This window comes from Notamacropus eugenii, chromosome 5 (assembly GCF_028372415.1).
Source record: "Notamacropus eugenii isolate mMacEug1 chromosome 5, mMacEug1.pri_v2, whole genome shotgun sequence".
Taxonomy (NCBI): domain Eukaryota; kingdom Metazoa; phylum Chordata; class Mammalia; order Diprotodontia; family Macropodidae; genus Notamacropus; species Notamacropus eugenii.
The window spans coordinates 212,203,693-212,222,597 of NC_092876.1; the positions used below are offsets into that span (position 1 = coordinate 212,203,693).

Here is an 18,905-nt window from a genome sequence, read left to right on the forward strand (position 1 = left end):
ACCATAAAGTTAGTAGGTGTCTTAGTTCAAAACCCATGTCTTTCTCATTCCAAATATTGCACTCTATTCATCATGCCATTCTGACAGCTTCTTTGGTTCTGAAGATAGTTGTGTCCCAGTAGGCAGAGTGTTGGCTTTGAAGTCAGGCAGACCTAAATTCAAATTCTGCCTAAGACTTTTACTAGTTGTATTACTCTGGGCAAGTCACTTAATCTAGTCTGAGATTCTGTGTTTCTAAAATGGAGGTAATTATAACACCTACCTCATAAGGATATTGTGAGAATCAAGTGAGCTAATATGTGTAAAGGCTTTGTAAAGCTCAAAGTTCTATGTAAATGCCAACTACAATTATTAAGCATGGATTGTCACCTTAAAATGTTGCATGAATGGTGAACTCGATATTATTCAGGAAGATAAAAAAATCAAAATCATTATTTTGATTATTCTAGTATACACATGCTAATTACTAATTGAGAATAAATTTCTCAATTTATTTAAGTCAAATATTAGCTTTTCATAGCATTTGCTACCAGTTGAATAGAATACATGGTTTTTTGGAATTGAAATTATTTAAAATTTTTTTAGGTGGAGGACTGGGAAGGGACATTTGGAAGAGAGGATTTTTGATTGGTTGGTTGGGTTTTCTTGAAGTTACTACTTACAGGAATCTAGGTCACTTCTGGCCTGAAAAGTAGGCAGTAACTGCCTAGAGAACTTTTTATCTTTTTAAGTATATATTCCTTTGGTCTCAGTAACCCCATTTGAAGGGGACTCAGATAAAAGACCTTTTCTCCCTTGTTTGGCTTCTGTATTTAAAGAGTAGGAATTTGTATATACCTAGTTTTCCTAAACTTTTTTTTTGCTAGTTACAAATATCCTCAGCTTAAAATTATTCAGCTTTCTCTAAGTTTTGTACTTATTATAATCACTATTTTATAATCTACAAGGACTTGCTAACACATCAGATTAGGACATAGAGATCTAATACATAAACTCTGAGTTTAATTCTCATGTGGAGCAGTTAACTTTACTATTTTCCACAGACAAATACTGTAGCTGTCTCATGCCTCTAATGGGACACAAATGTATGTTTTGTGGAGAGACATAATTTCTCTTTATGACCTAATTTTGCCTAGCTAAAGAATCAAAACACAATAGTGAACAGGAAGGCAGCCTTTGAGTCAGGAAGATTTCATTACAATTCCTACATCTAAGTGAGACATGCTGGTTGTATGACCCAGGACAGGTAACATAACCTCTCATTGACCCCTGACAATACTCTAAGACTTTCAATTGCAGAGCATATAATAATCAGCATTAGTAGAAGTAATTTCCTCACCAAAAATTACTCATCTAAATAAAATCACAGATTTGTTCCAACTATAAATGTAAATAGACTTATATAGACTGATGCCAAACCTACTTTGTCTCCATGGTTATTTTATTTCCTCTGTCTTGGACAATCTTCTAATCCATATTCATCTTGCCATTTCTTCAATGAGATGATTAGAATAATGCAGAGTATTCTCTAACTGTCCACTCTGTTGTGACACTGGATGGCCTCCCATATGACTCCTGAAGAATAGATAGTTCTGGAGTTGCCCCAGACTTACTGATCCAGCTGCAATGGAATTTCTACTTCAGTCTTGAATAATTTATGGTCTCATATTCCTAAGCAGTTCTGATGTGTCCAGAGTATGCCAAAACTCTCAGGAAAATCATTGTCATTCCTGTCCTTCTTCGTTAAGTATCAGTGGGAGCCTCGAATTTCATTGTTTGATACAAACAAAAAGTAATTCTTTTGCAGAAAGTTGTCTCCATAGCAAATCTCCCAAATCTTCTGTGATCTAAGGGTCCTTCCCAACATTGTTCCAGGAAAGAGCAGCTTATAAAGTAACTCTTTGGTATAACTAAATTAATTTGGGTAGTGTGTCATTTTTATTCCATTGCCTGGCCTGTCCATTAGCAATTAACATTTAGATATCTTTATTTATATATTGTTTCCTATTTTTTCTGAGTTCATGAAGTATTAGGATTATTTTTTAAAGATTTGATAGAATTTGTTTGTAAATTCATCTAGTCCTTTTTTATTTCACCTTTGTGGAATTCATTTGTGGCTTGCTCAATTTCTTTTTCTAAAAAAAATATATTTAAGTTCTCAGTTTCTGAACCGATAATTTAGGCAGTTTATATTTTTGGAAATATTCTTCCATTTCATTTATTTTGTCACTTTTATCAGCACATAATTGGGCAAATAGTTCCCAATAGTTTGTCATTGTTGTTTTTATTTTCATGGCTATACCTTTTACATTTTCAATACTAAGAAATTGGTTTTCTTTTATTTTTTACTAAAGTTAGTTAATGGTCTAATGTACTGTTTTGTAAAGACTAGTTTTATTTATTAACTCCAATGATTTTTATTTTAATTTTGTCATTTTTTCTTTGATTTTCAAATTTTTATGATAATTAAGGCATTTTATTGAAAATTTTCCAGAATTTTTTTAAGGTGCCTAGCTAATACTTTGTTCCAATCTTTCTTTCTTTTATTGCTAAAACTCTTTAGAGTATAAGTTTTCCCCTAAATGCTCTTTTACCTGTATACCAAAAACTCAGACATGATATCTGATTGTTGTCATTATCTTTAATGAAAATATTGTTTCTTTGATTTGTTCTTTGACCCATCCATTCACATGTATTGGGTTATTAAGTTTCAATTACTCTTTAATCGATACTTCAATGAAACTCTATAAAATCTAATTTTTAGTGCATTATGGTCAGTAAAGGATGCATCTAATAGTACTGCTTTCTGTATTTTGTGAGTTTTATAACATTTTAATATGTGATCATTATTTTTTGTTAAAATGACATGCAGTGCTTAAAAGTATGTATACTCCTTTCTATTCCAACTTAGTATTCTCAAGTCATTTATCATATCTATCTAACTTTCTCAAAACTCTATTCAGGTCCCAAATTTCTTTTTTCTTCATTTTATTAGTAAGATTGAGCTAGAGCTAGGTGTGGGGCAAAAATTGAGAGTCTCCACTATTGTAGTATTACATTAGTTTTTTTTATTTCATGTAACTCATTAATTTTTCTTTAACAATTTAGATTCATGCCATCTGGTGCATAAATTGCATATTATAAATGTTTTCAATATTTATATTAATTCATCTTCTATAGAACCTTTTTCGGAAAATATAGTTTTCCTATTTATCTCTTTTAATTAGATTTATTTTTGCTCTTGCAATAGCTGATATGATGATGGCTAACCTTATCTTTTTAATTTTAGCTGACTCATAATAGATTTTTCACCAGCCTTTTATTTTAAATCTGTATGTATCAGTTTCAGCTTTGTTTCTTATAAACATCATATGGTGATTTCTAATTTCTAATTCATTCTGCTTTCTTCTTCTGTTTTATGGATAAATTCATTCTATTAACAGTCACAATTATTAATGATAACTACATATTTTCCTCCCTCCTCTTCCTTCATTTTGTTTCCAAGCCTTCTTTAAGATTTTGCTCTATTTCTGTCCAATCCCTTCCTTAGTTTATCTTTCTCCTTTTTCATAGCTTTCCTGTTGAATGAACCGTATTTTTTTTACTGAACCATTACACATTTGTATTTTTACCTTCTTTGACCAACTCAAATTCAACTGAGGTTCCAGTGTCACTCTACCTCACTCCCTACATCTTGATATATAGAATATTTCTTATTTTGCACATTTATGTGCAACGATTAGCCTATATTTTTCCTTTCTCTTTAACCTGCCTCTCTTCCAAGGTATTAGTTTTTCTCTCCCTTTCCATTCTCCTTTTAAGATCCTCAAAGCATAACAGAACCACTCTAGGACCTCTGTCTATTTAGATGTTATTTTTCCCCTGATGATAGAGTTGTGAGACAAAATACACTGTCTCTCCATATAAGAATGTAAAGCATTTAACCTTATTTAGTCCTATTGATTATTTGTTCATTTTTACCTTGTTATGATCCTAGAATTGTCAAATTTTCTATTCAGTTCCACTCTTTTCATCAGCAATATTTGGAGGTCCTCTATTTCATTACAAATTCATTTCTTGGGGTACAGCCAAGATGATGAAGTAGAATCAGGGACCTGCTACAGCTTTCCCTCCAAACCCCTCAAGAAAAACCTGTAAAAATGGCTCTAAACAAATTCTAGAGCAGCAAAAGCCACAAAGTGACAGACTGAAGCAAATTTCCAGCCCAAGACAATCTGGAAGGTTCAAGGGAAGGGTCTTCTGCCAGCTTGCACCAGGTTAGGAGAGGAGTGCAGCTTGGCATGGACCATGCCAGCATGGACTAAGTAGCAACAGGACTTAAGAGAGTAAATCACCACCTGTTGCTTGGGATTCCAGACTTCTTAACCCACAAACACTAAAGACAGTTTCAAAGGTAAATGGGAAGAGTCTCTCACCTGGCTGAGAGGGAAACATGGTACAATCTCTGCCCCAACCCCAGAGTGGCTACAGCTACTACTGAAGTAGAGGCTGTTTCTGTAGCCCTTCACTTAACAAAGCCCTAAAGTCAAATAATTGGCTGGGAAAATGAGCAAACGAGGGAAAAGAAACAGACTATGGATTCTTGCTTTCTTTGTGAGAACATATTTTCTTAAGGAATGTCTTGAGGAATATCAAAACATACAGTCAGAAGAAGACAGCAAAACCAAAGCTCCAGCATTCAAAGCTTCTAAGAAAAATATGATTTGGTCTCAAGCCATGGAAGAACTCAAAAAGGATTTTGAAAATCAAATAATAAAAATAAAAGAAAAATTGGGAACAGAAATGAGAGTGATGCAATAAAATAATGAAAAATGAGTCAACAGCTTGGTAAAGGAAACCTCAAAAACTGCTAAAGAAAACAATACCTTTAAGATCAAACTAACCCAAATGGTAAAAGAATTCCAAAAAGCTAATGAGGAGAATGCCTCAAAAATCAGAATGACCTAAATGGAAAAAGAGATTCAAAAGCTCACTAAAGAAAATAATTCCTTAAAAGTTAGAATGGAGCACATGGAAGCTATTGACTTTATGAGAAATCAAGAAATTATAAAACAAGACCAAAATAATGAAAGAAAAATAGAAGACAGGGTGAAGTATCACATTAGAAAAACAACTGGCCTGGAAAATGAATTCAAAAGTGATAATTTAAAAATTATTGGACTCCTTGAAAGCCATGACCAAAAAAAAGAGAACCTAGACATCATCTTTCAAGAAATTATCAAGGAAAACTGTCCTGATACTTTAGAACCAGAGGGTAAAATAGAAATGGAAAGAATCCACCAATCACCTTCTGAAAGAAATCACAAAAGAAAACCTCCTAGGAATATTGCAGTGAAAATCCAGTTTCTAGGTCAACGAGAAAATATTACAAGCAGCCAGGAAGAACCAATTCAAGAATTGTGGAAAGACAACCAGGATACACAGGAGTTAAGAACTTGTACACTAACAGCTCAGTGGGCTTCAATATGAAATTCCAGAGATCAAAGGATATAGGATTAAAGCCAAGAGTCACCTACCCAGCAAAACTGAGTATAAAACTTCAGGGGAGAAAATGGAACTTCAATGAAATAGAGGGCTTCCAAGTATTTTTGTTCAAAAGATCAAAGCTGAATATAAAATCTGACTTTCAAATACAAGAATCAAGAGAAGCATGAAAAGGTAAACAAGAAAGAGAAACAATAAAGGACTTATTAAAGTTAAATTGTTGACATTCCTACAGGGAATGACGATATTTGAAACTCATGAGACTTTTCTCAGTATTAAGATAGTTGTAGTATGTATATACATACATATACATGTGTATGTATATATAAAAGTAATAAAGCAAAGCAGAGTTTTCATCTTATCAAACACTGTCATTGTATGTCTGCTTACCATCACCTTATGAAATATCTCTCATTTTCAGCAATAAGAATCATAGCATTGATAGGTACAACTAGAAATGATGAAATGCTTTTGTCTGACCAATGACAGCTTAAAATGTAGTACAAGCTTCAGGGAAAGGAAATAATTTGAAACACTGAATTCTAAAATTCTTTATCATTTCAAATAATTTTATTTGGTTACTATTCTCTGAAGCAATTCAATAACTGTTCTCTTCTTCATAGAACTATGTTTCTTTAAAGTGTGTGGTTGGGATTCAGTTGTGAGGGACAGAATTTTTGAGAAAATAGATGTATAATTTTGAACTAAATATAAAATTCTAGGCTTTATTGTTAAAACCATAAGACAAACTTTCAGATGTTGGCATAGGCCAAAATTATTATTATGATTTGCACATTTCTAGTATTTCTGAGCAAATATTTTTATATCAGCAATAATACTGAGGTCTTTTGTCTTGAGGTGATAAATAATTTCCTTTTATATAGGAAGGATGTCTTCCCATAAGGCAGCCTTGTACAGTACTATGTGCCTTAAGTGTACTTTGACTGCCCTAGCACAGCTTACAAGAAAGAGTACCTTGTATTTTTTTCTGTTTTCAGTCTTTTGATATTTTTAATATTTTTTGATATCTCATGGAGTCATTAACTTCATTTGGTCAATCATCATTTGGGGTAATTATTTTCTTTTTAAAGATTTTGCACATATTGTTCCAAACTGTTAGTTAATTTCTTTTTGCATATCTTTATTCTATAGCTCTTATTTTTATTATTTTTTTCTATAAAACTTACTTTTGGCTTTTTAAAATCACTTTGACACTCTCCTTTTAAAAAAAAATTGTTTGTCTCTTCTAAGAGTTCTGATTGAACTTGGACATAAGTTGTATTTTTTCTTTGAGTCTTTGCTTATAAATCTTTTAGACTCATTTTTTTCTTCTCAGGTTTTAAATTGAACTTCCTTGTAAACATAATGATTATTTTTTGTGTGATTCTTTTGGTTTGCTTGTTCATTTAATGTATTTCTTTGCTTTGACTTCATTTTATAGAGTTAGGTTTTGCTTACCTCTGGTTGGAAAAAAGAGTGAGCTATTTCTTTCTCCTTCGATCCCTCTGTCATTTCCTTGTAGCACTGAATGATTAGATCATGGATAGCTCATCCTAAGAACCTGCAAGGTTTCCATGCTCCCCAAGTGATGTCATCTGGAACAAAGTTTATTCATTTCTCTCTTCATCTGAGCTCTATAATTTTGTGACCCAAGTTTTCATCGGAGGTAAACATCTGTTGATTTGTCTATGCTTAAATTTCATTTGACTGATGCTGTATTCAACTAGTATTAAAACACCCAGACACTTGGAAAGTGAAATGTAAACAAACTGCAGATTCCCCTTTGGTATGGGATTCCTGCCCTAGGTTTTGTTTTGTTTTGGTTTGGTTTTTTTGGTTGTTGTTATTGTTGTTGTTGTTGTTTTTTAATGGCAGGTTTCAGTCTGGGTTGGAGGGTACAACTAAGTTACTATTCTTGTCCCATGGTGAGAGTCACACAGCTACTTTGCTTCTGAACTTATGCTTCACTTGTGAAACAGGTGTCATGATCACTATTCTCAATCACTGTAGGCAAAGATTCCCTTATTAATCTACCTTGGCTCTATGATGCAAAACTGAGTAATAAGTGACAGAACTGCCAGATAGCACCAATTCCTGTGCATTGCATTAGTTCAGGCATGTCCTGTGACCTCTTCCTCCCCTGGTACTCTCTGACTCAGAACAAAGTCTAGTATTCTCTGGGTACTGAGATATCCTGCGCAATACTCTTAAATAAATCTGTTCTTAGTGACCACAAACTTCACTGGTTGCCTCTTTAAGCTTATTTAGGCAGGAAAATGACTCAGTGTGCTTTTTTCTTTGATTTCCTAATAATGATTGAATCTGATATATTTTCTAGTTCCTTGTGGAGTTGTAATGGTGAAGGTGAACTTAACTTCCTGTGGCACCACTGTTGTCTTAATGGTATTTTATTACTGTAGACTTACAACAACTAGCTAGCTAACTCTGAAAAACAAAATTACTTAATCCTTTACCATATATTCCAAGGAACATTGACAGAAGTAATACGAAATCATTGTCAGTTGAGTTACATAGATGATAAAACCATTTTCTCAAAAATCAGAGAATAAATTCCTGGGTATACACTTTAAAGAGATCAAAGACAAAAAGGTCCCCTATAAGTCAAATTATTTATAGCAGTTTTTTTGTGGTGGGAAAAAACTGTAAACAGAATGGTGCTTCTCCATTGGGAAATGCATGAAAAACTTTGAAAACGTGATGAAATAACATTTTGCTATGAGAAACAATGAATATTGGGAAGTTAGATAAAACTTTTATGAACTGCTAAATAAAGCTATCAGAACCAGAAAAAAACATACACAGTGACTACAATAATGAAAATGAGAAGAGTAAAATGGTGCTGTATGTTGTTTAACACTAATAATGAAACTTTTCCCCAGAGGAAGTATGAGAAAATGAATCATTGTCTTTTTCCTTAGGGAAGTGGGGTGTGGTGGAAAAAACACTGTAGGTTTGGAATAAGACATATAATGTCAACTGTTGTTAATCTGAGTTATTTTTCTGTTTACTTTTTTTATTTTATTTTTACAAGAGGGTTATGAGGAAGTTGAAAAAAGCAAAATGAATAGTAAAACATTTTTTAAAAGAAAATAGATAATATGGTCTCAAAGGAAATCAGATTTTATTAGGCTATTCATCAAAATACTCAATTTTCATGAAATGGAATCTTCAGCACATCATCAGTCACTAGGGCATGGAGAAGTGGTAAGTGTGATGGATTCAGAATTCCTAAATTCAAATTTAAATTCTGTTTTTAAATATCTCTGTGACCTTGGGAAAATAATTCAATTTCTTTAGACCTGAATTTCCTAGGATTGCATGACCTCAAAGGTCCCATCCAGCTCTAAAGCTATGATTCTATGTTCCTTCATCAACAATGGAATACCATTCAACAAATATCTATTCATTAGGAAACTAGTATTGTGCTAGGTATGGGGAGAGAGGGGATAGAAAGAGAAACAGCAATTGTTATTTATATGGTTCAGTTCAAATGGAAGAAATTTCAATGAGATTTTTATGAGTTTGCATCACATATTTTGACTAAAATTTGTAGCTACATTCTGAAAAAGATAAATTGATTAAATGATGATGTGTGAGTCTTCATGTTTTCCTAAGTTATTCAAATGATCCAGGTGTATGATACAAAATGCAAAAAATGATTTAAAATAACCATGTGGAGATATTTTAAACACTTGTGCATATGTATATACACATAAATCAATGTGCATAAATACACACACATATGCATATGTAAAACTGATCCTCATATACCATAATCTTCAGGCCTAATTCTTTTTTTTTTTTGTATTTATTTATTTATTATTAGATTTAGACATTCATTTCCACAAAATTTTGAGTTCCAGTTTTTCTCCTCATCTCTCCCCTCCCAACACACCATAATACCTTGCATTCTGATTACCCCTTCCCTCAATGTACCCTCCCTCCTATTACAGACCACCATTCCCCTTACCCCCATCTTCTCTCTTTTCTTGTAGGGCAAGATAAATTTCTATACCCCATTAGCTATCTTTCTTATTTCTTATTATGCAATAATAATTCTCAATATTTGTTTCTAATACTTTGAATTCCAACTTCTCTCCTTCCCTCCCTACTCATCCCCACTAAGAAGGCAAGCAATTCAGTACAGGTTATATATGTGTCATTTTGCAAAACACTTCCATAATAAACATGATGTATAAGACTAACTATATTTGCCTCCATCCTACCCTCTCCCCCCTTTATTCTGTTCTCTCATTTGACCTTGTCCCTTCCCAAAAGTGTTTACTTCTAGTTACTCTCTTCTTCCACTTGCCCTCCCTTCTATCATCCCCCTCACCCCATTTGTCCCCTTCTCCCCTTCTTTCCTGTAGTGTAAGATAGATTTTCGTACCAAATTTAGTGAGCATGTTATTCCTTCCTTAAGCTATATATGAAGAGAGTAAACTTTGCTTTTCCCCTCTTCCCTTATCCCTTTTCTCCTCCACTGAACAAGATTTTTCTTATCTCTTTTATGAGTTAAAGCCTGCCCCATTCCTTTTCTCCCTTTCTACTCCCAGTATTTTCCTCCCTCACCCCTTAATTTTCATTTTATTTTTTTTATGGCTATCATCTCTTCTGATTCAACTCAACCAGTACTCTCTGTCTATGTGTGTGTGTGTGTGTGTCTGTGTGTGTGTGTGTGTGTGTGTGTGTGTGTGTATAATCCCTCCACTTACCCAAATACTGAGAAAAGTCTCAAGAGTTACAAATATTATCTTTCCATGTAGGAATGCAAGCAATTCAGCTTTAGAAAGTCCTTTATGATTTCTCTTTTATGTTTAGCTTTTCATGCTTCTCTCAATTCTTGTGTTTGAAAGTCAAATTTTCTCTTTAGTTCTGATCTTTTCATCAAGAATGCTTGAAATTCCTCTCTATCATCGAATGACCATTTATTCCCTTGAAGTATTATACTCAGTTTTGCTGAGTAGGTGGTGCTTTGTTGTAATTGCAGTTCCTTTGACTTCTGGAATATTCTATTCCAAGCCCTTCCATCCCTTAATGTAGAAGCTACCAGATCCTGTGTTATCCTGATTGTATTTCCACAATACTCAAAATATTTCTTTCTAGCTGCTTACAATATTTTCTTCTTGAACTGGGAACTCTGAAATTTGACAACAATATTCCTAGGAGTTTCTCTTTTCAGGTCTCCTTCAGGAGATGATTGGTGGATTCTTTCCACATTTATTTTGCCCTCTGGTTCTAGAATATCAGGGCAATTTTCCTTGATAATTTAACGGAAAATAACATCTAGGCTCTTTTTTTATCATGATTTTCAGGTAGTCCCAGAATTTTTAAATTGTCTCTCCTGGTTCTATTTTCCAGGTCAATTGTTTTTCCAATGAGATGTTTCACATTACCTTCTATTTTTCAAACTTTTGGTTTTGTTTTCTAACTACTTGGTTTGTCTCATAGTCATTAGCTTCCCTGAACTGGATTCTCTCTTTTAAAGAGCTATTTTGTTCAGTTAGCTTTTGAACCTTCTCTTCCATTTGGCTAACTCTGCTTTTTAAAGCCACCTTCTCCTCCTTGGCTTTTTGGACCTCTTTTTCCAATTGAGTTAGCCTCTTTTTAAAGGTGTTATTTTCCTCAGCATGTTTTTGGTTCTCCTTTAGCAGGCTGCTGACACGCTTTTCAAGTTCTTCTATGGCCTGACCCCATTTCATATTCATTTTGGAGGTACTGGAGGCAGAGGTCTTGACTTCTTGTGACAATATGCCTTGTTCTTCTTAATCTGAAAGGACAGATGGAGACACCTGTTGATCAAGAAAGTAACCTTCTATGGTCTTATTTTTTTTTCCCTTTTTGGGCATTTGCCCAGTTAGTTACTTGACTTCTGAATCCTTTGTCAAGAGAAGAGTGCTAGTGCTCCTCCTCTCCCCAGTGCCTTGCTCAAGGCTGAGATTCAGACAGCTGCTCAACTCCTCCAGGGGCTTTGGGTAGGGGCAGGGCCACTATTGAGGTTCAGATCAGCTGTTCAATTCTGCCAGAGGCTTTAAAATGAGCTGCCTGGACAACGGACCCAGGCTGCTTCCCTGTAGCTGCCTGCCACCAGCTGCTGCTGCTGCTGCTACCTGACGCCAGTACTGGAGGAGCTCTGTTCTCCTCTCACCCAGCTAGGAAAGCCCTCCCACACTGACCTTTGGAGCTTTCTTTGTGGCTTGTGGGTTGGGGGATCTGGGACCCTCTCTGCTGGGAATTATGCCCCGGAGGTCTGTTTAGGTCCTGTTCCTCCCAGTGCTGCACCAGGTTTGGGCTCTGCTCCATTCAGTGTCTGGTGAGATAGACCTTTCCTGTTGGTCTTCCATGTTACCTTTGGCTGGAAACCTCGTTTACTGTGTTGTTCTGTGGCTTTTGCTGCTCTAGAATTTGTTGAGAGTCATTTTTATAGGTATTTTCTTGGCTGTTGGGGAAGCACTAAAATATATGTACCTTTCTACTCTGCCATCTTGGCTCTGGCTAATTCTTCTATCAGCAAGCTTCCATTGATGTATCCATGGAATAATTTCTCCCATATGGCTAATCAAGCATTGTATAGACCAAGGAAAACTAAAAAATGCCCATAGCATTGAACAAGGTACTGTTCTTCCGTTGCTAGAATTTTCAACATATGACAGACATAGCCAGAGTATAAGCACTTAAACTAGTTTACTGATTCATTCGATTTCTGTGTCATCTATTTGATTCTTCTACCTAGTTTAAGTATAGTAAACAAATGCTGTATGAACCAGCCAATTTTTTAATTTCGCATCCTGTTTGTTTTGACATTATACCATCCTGTACTGCTTAAATTTAAGGCAATTGCATGTTTAATTCAAGGAAAAGTTATATTTTTGTCTGAGTTATCAAGTTGTTTCATGATAAAAGGGATTTTAGGCTCAACTCTCTAGACATCAATTATATCAAAGTATAAAGCATAGTCTCTATATGTTTATTTAACAGACTACATTATTTGCTAATTTGTTTTTCAACATGTGACTTCTTACAAGTTTAAATGGGAACATTACTCTTTATCTCCAAAGAAGCGAACTCCACTGTGTCAGGCACATGACTTGATTATATTTCATCTCAATTCTGAGCCTGGCTCAGTTTCCACTATCCCACATATTGAATATATTTTAAAGATTTAAATTTATTTATTTACTTCAGTTTTCAACATTCATTTCCACAAGATTTTGAATTCCAAATTTTCTCCCCGTCTTTCCCCTTCCCTCAACACTGAAATGGTATATATTCTGATTACTCATTCCCCCAGGTTTCCTTCCATTTTATCCTACCCCCTCTTATCCTCTTCCTCTTTATTTTCTTGAAGGGCAAGATAGATTTCTATGCCCCATTGCCTATCTTATTTCCCAGTTGCATGTAAAAACAGTTTTTTAATATTTGTTTTTAAAACTTTGAATTCTACATTCTCTCCCTTCTTCCCTCCCCACCTACCACTATTGAGAAGACAAGCAATTCAAAATAGTTTATACATGTGTATTTATGTAAAATTTTTATGTAAAATTTATGTAAATTTATGTAAAATTTTATTTATATAAAATACCTCCATAATAGTCATGCTGTGAAAGATTATATTTCCCTCCATCCTATCCTGCCCCCCCCCGCCCAATATTCTATTTTCTCCTTTGACCTTGCCTCTTTTCTAACTTGTTTGTTTCTGGCTACCCTTTCCCCCAATCTGCCCTCCCTTTTATTATCCCCCCCTTATCCCCTTACCCCCTACTTTCTTGTGGGGTAAGTTACTCAGTTGAGTATGTATAGTATTCCCTTCTTAAGCCAAATCTGATGAGAGTAAGGTTCACTCATTTCTTCTCACCTCCTCCCTCAACCCCTCCATTATAAAACTTTCTTCTTGCCTTTTTTTGTGAGATAATTTACCCTATACTCTCTCCTTCTCCTAATATATTCCTCTCTTACCTCTTAATTTTACTTTTTAGATATCATCCCTTCATATTCAACTCACCCTGTGTCATCTATCTATCTATCTATCTATCTATCTATCTATCTATCTATCTATCTACTATCTATCTATCTATCTATCTATCTATCTATCTATCTATCTATCTATCTATCTATCTATCTATCTATCATTTCCTCCAACTACCCTAATAGTGAGAAAGGTCTCATGAGTTACAAATACCATCTTTTCACGTATGATTGTAAACAGTTCAACTTTAATAAATCTCATGATTTCTCTTTCCTGTTTACCTTTTCTTGCTTCTCTTGATTCCTGTGTTTGAAAGTCACATTCTCTATTCAGCTCTGGTCTTTTCATCAGGAATGCTTGAAAGTCCTCTATTTCATTGAACTTCCATTTCTTCCCCTGAAGGATTATGCTCAGTTTTCCCAAGTAGGTCATTTTTTGTTTTAATCCTATCTCCTCTGGCCTACTGAGTATTATATTCCAAGTCCTTTGATCCCTTGATGTAGAAGCTGTTAGATCTTGTGTTATCCTAATTGTATTTCCACAATACTTGAATTGTTGTTTTTTTCTGATTGCCTTCAATATTTTCTCCTTGATCTGGAAACTCTGGAATTTGACTACAACATTCCTAGTAGTTTTCCTTTTTGGATTTCTTTCTAGAGGCATTTGGTGGATGCTTTCAATCTCTATTTTACCCTCTGGTTCTCAAATATCAGGACAGTTTTGCTTGAAAGATGACATCTAGGCTCTTTTTATGATCATGGCTTTCAGTTAGTCCTATAATTTTTAAATTATCTCTCCTGGATCTGTTTTTCAGGACAGTGGTTTTTCCAATGAGTTTTCACATTGTCTTATATTTCTTCACTCTTCTGATTCTCTTAAAATTTCCTGATTTCCCATGAAGTCATTAGCTTCCATTTTCTCAATTCTAATTTTGAAGGAGTCATTTTCTTCAGTGATATTTTGGACCTCCTTTTCCATTTGGTCAGTTCTGCTTTTTAATACATTCTTTTCCTTATTGACTTTTTGGACCTCTTTTGCCGTTTGAGTTAGTCTATTTTTTAAGGTGTTATTTTCTTCAGTATTTTTGGGGAGTCTCCTTTAGCAAGCTCATGACTTGATTTTCATGATTTTCTTACATCTTTCTCATTTCTCTTCTTATTTTTTCATCTACTTCTCTTACTTGATTTTAAAAATTCTTTTTGATTTCATCTATGGCTTGTGACCAATTTATATTCCTCTTAGAGGCTTTTGATGTAGGAACTTTGAGTCTACTGTCCTCCTCTGGTTCCATGCCCTGATCTTCCTTGTCACCAAAATAAGATTCTATATTCTGAGGTTTTGGTGGTTGTTGCTGTTTTTTTGTTTTTTTTTTACAGTGTTTCTCATCTTTCCAGGCAAACATTTGACTTTCTATATCTTTGTCAAGGTGGAACACCACTTCCAGTGGTGATGGGGGTGGGTATGAGTGTACTGTTCCAGACTTCAGAGATTTTGTATCAACCATTTGACACCCCCCCACACACACACTACATGTGGACAAAGAGCTCCAGAAGCAGCCTCTGCTGGTGCTGTTGCTTTTGCTGAGGACTGCTGACACCACCACCCACAATTCCCTGGGGCTGGGGTCAGACCTGACCAGATGACTACCTCCTCTTTCACCCAGATTCCATGGTGTTTTCCTTCTGACCTTTTTGGGGTTTATGGGTTGAGAAGTATGGAAACTTCCACAGCTGTCAATGATTCAGTCCCCTGAGGCCTACTCTAGCTGTTACATACAATGTATTGTGAACTACACTCCAGTCCCTGCTCAGTGAGAAAGATGTTATTGACTTTCCAGGTTGTCTTGGGCTGGAAATTTATTTTACTCTGTCATTTTGTGGGCTCTATAGCTATAAAATTTGTTTAGAGTCATTTTTACTGGTATTTGATTGGCTTTGGGGGAGAACTCTTAGAAGTCCCTGTTTTGACTCTGCCATCTTGGTTCCACCCCTGAATATTTTTTTTTAAATGGTACATCTATGTTATTGTAGAAAAATAAGAAAAAAACTATAAAATGTTGTTTGTTTTGTGAAAATACTTCATGTAAAGAAATCATCATGGAATTCAGTTGTCTTTGATTCTAAGTTACTGAATTAGCAAGAATGTTCACTTAATTAATGATCTTTTCCAAGAAACAAAGGGTTCTTAGAGATAAGAACTGGAGAGAAAATGCAAATTCTAATTAGTAAGGAAATTTTCCATTCAACATTTAATTTGCTAAGTTAGATCATGATAAAAGAGTCAACTATGGTAGCAACTGCATATACAATTGAATCTTGTTGAACGGTAATTATAGCAGTTTAAAAATTATATTTAAAGTGATCAGTGACATTTTTTGGTTACTTTTGCTACAAAGAGACTATAAACTAATTTATGTGTTTCTCTGAAAAATTCTAGGTGTTGTCAAAGTGGATTATGGAGATGTATCGGTCAGAAAAGCGCTAAGAGAAAATTTGAAGTGTAAGCCCTTTTCTTGGTACCTAGAAAACATTTACCCAGACTCCCAGATTCCAAGACGGTATTACTCACTTGGTGAGGTATGAGTTACTTTTTCCAGTTCTTTTAAGTGTATTTTGTGAATAGAGTTATTTCAAAATAGCTAATTTCTTTTCAAAGTGTTAGGAAAATATTTTATGGAGTCTCAAACTTGATGTATTTTAAATCAGGTCTCACTTTCATTTTGAAGGATTTGTCCAGACACCATGAAGATTTTTATTACTAGTGATTTTTTCCCTAGAACAGTAACAGAAGTTGAATCACTAAAAGTCATAGAAGTTTCTCACACCAGTGATTTTATTCTCTTCCAAAATATTGTTAATCTTAGAGAAATGTGGTTGTCCCTATTTCTTCACTTATATGAATAAAACACCAGGCTCAAAGCCTTTTGCATGATACTCTCCTCATTTGTGTAGAATGATAATCTAATGTTCCATGACTGCTTAAGGGGCAGCCTTGAGAAGAGATTGGGAAAATAGATTTTTTTTCTTCCAGTTCCTTTGTAAATGACTTCTTCTTACTGTCTTTCTTTTTCTCCTGGTACATCTCCCTAAAGAAAACCTGGAATCCCATGTGTCTTCTCTCAGAGTCAGCAGATGGAAGACTTATTACCTATCCTCTCCTCTCCTAACCTATCTGTAACATGATCCCTAATGGAGGCATGGAGGACCAAATAATTATTCTTCACCAGTGATGAGCATCTTAAGCAAATAAGCTTGATACTGTGGTTATACATGTATAATTTATTTTAATTTTACATGTAAATTACCTCAAACAAATTTACCTCCTATCCCTTTCTCATATAAAGGAGTGACAAATATTTTTGGTTTTATATTTATTATTGTTTTGTTTTCCATAGTCACTTTTATAAGATTTCAAGTTCTAAATGTCTCCCCCTTCCTCTACTCACCTTTCCCCAATATGTCATGCAATCTGATATAGGTTATACATGTACGATCATATTTAACATATTTTCACATTAGTAAAATTGTGGAAGAAAAATCAGAAAAAAAAGGGAAAAACCATGAGAAAGACATAAAACAACAAAAGAAAGAGAAAATAGAATGCTTTGATCTATGTTCAGACTCCCTACTTCTTTCTCTGGATGTGGATAGCATTTTCTGTCGTATGTCTTTTAGAATTATGTTAGATCATTGCATTGCTCTGAAGAGCTAAGGTAGTGACAAATAAGTTTAAGAATAGTTAAGTCAAAAATGGAATTATATTCCTTCTTAATAAATTCCCTATAATAGGATTAGGAAGATAATTATAATAAACACATTTAAATTTATATACAAATGAGGTTTCAAATATCTCTTAGTTTGCCTCATCTTCCTTGTGGTTGTTCATTAGAGAGAGGAAGAAGCTAGAGAAGAGAACAGAGATGGAGGGTAAAGAAAAGGAAGGATTGACAAAAGATATAAAGGATTTACTAAGCACTTGGTACATGCCAGGCACGTGCTAAATGTTGGAGATACAAATGCAAGCAAGCAAAACAAACCTTGCTTTCAAAGAATGAACATTGTGAGGGAGGAAGACATTTATAAAGAAAATCTAGAAAGTAAGGGTGAGGGGAAAAGAAACATGGTTTGGAAAAGGCAGTAGCAAAATTGTGGAGGTTGAATTTAGGCAAGATAAGGAGAAAACTCACCTACTAAGAATCCCACAAAGTCTGCACTTTAAACAATCCTGTGGAGCTGTATTCCCCCAAAATTAGCTGGATATTTCAGTATGTAGTATATAAAAATATGAAAGCAACACTGTCATAATTTGAAAGTAAATATTAGAGAGATTACATTTCAAAAACATTTAGTTTCTTTTACTTTGTAGGGCCATATATTTCTGCAAAGGGGGGAAGATACCCTTCTCTCTTATCTTTCTTTTTACATTCTCAACTTGGCAGAAATCACAAACACAGAGATAAGACTCTGTCCTTTGAAACTTTCAGCATAAATGATCTCACTATTTTCATCCTTTTTTTTTTTCCTTTGGTTGATCTGACTGCTGGAAAAAAGTCAGCTGAAATTACCAGGACAAAGAATACAAAAAATACTGACAAAATATACTCCAAATTATATAAAACAAAAACATACACACATAAAACTTATTTCCAAAATGTTTTACTTTATTTTTTCTTAATTACACGTAAAATTATTTAATATTCATTTTTTTAAAAAAATTGAGTTCCAGCCTCTTTCCCTCCCTGACTCCCCTCCCTACTCCTTGGGAAGGGAAGCCATTTGATAAAGATTGTACAAGAGCAGTCATGCAAATCATTTCCATGTTAGCCACTTTACAAAAGGAAACACAGACAACCCCACCAACAAAAATAATCTAGAAAAATAAAGCTTAAAAAATGTTTCTATCTGCATTCAGATTCCATCAGTTCTTTCTTTGGAGATAGATAAATATTTTTCATCATAAGACCTTTGGAATTGTCTTGGATCATTGCATTGCTGAAAATCACTAAGTCATTCACAGCTGATAATCATAAAATATTGCTCTTACTGTGTACATTATTCTCCTGAATTTACTCTTTTCACTTTGCATCAGATCATGTAAAACTTCCCATGTTATTTTTTTCCCTAAAAGCATCTTGCTCATCTTTTCTTAGAGTACAATAGTATTCTATCACAATCATATGCCACAGCTTCTTTAACCATTGCTCAGTTGATGGGCATCCTCTCAATTTCTAATTCTTTGTTACCAGAAAAAGAGCTGCTATAAATAATTGTTTGTAATATAGGTCCTTTTCCTTTGATGTCTCTGGAGTTGTTGTTTATCCTTCATTCTCAAAGAATGACATCATGATAGTGATCTTTCGACTTGCTCAGGATATGGATTTAAGTGAGGCTGAGCTCCACAAAGTCGGTCAGCC

General features: G+C 34.4%; 1 protein-coding gene across 3 annotated transcripts in view; it reads left to right on the forward strand.

Moving 5' to 3' along the window:
* The window catches only part of GALNT13 (polypeptide N-acetylgalactosaminyltransferase 13), an 800,956-nt gene that overhangs the window by 651,520 nt on the left and 130,531 nt on the right, over positions 1-18,905 (forward strand). For all 3 annotated transcript variants that reach the window (XM_072612002.1, XM_072612001.1, XM_072612003.1), the window contains one exon: positions 15,929-16,068. In XM_072612002.1, coding sequence (XP_072468103.1) covers positions 15,929-16,068 — 140 coding nt within the window. The remainder of the gene's footprint in view (positions 1-15,928; positions 16,069-18,905) is intronic.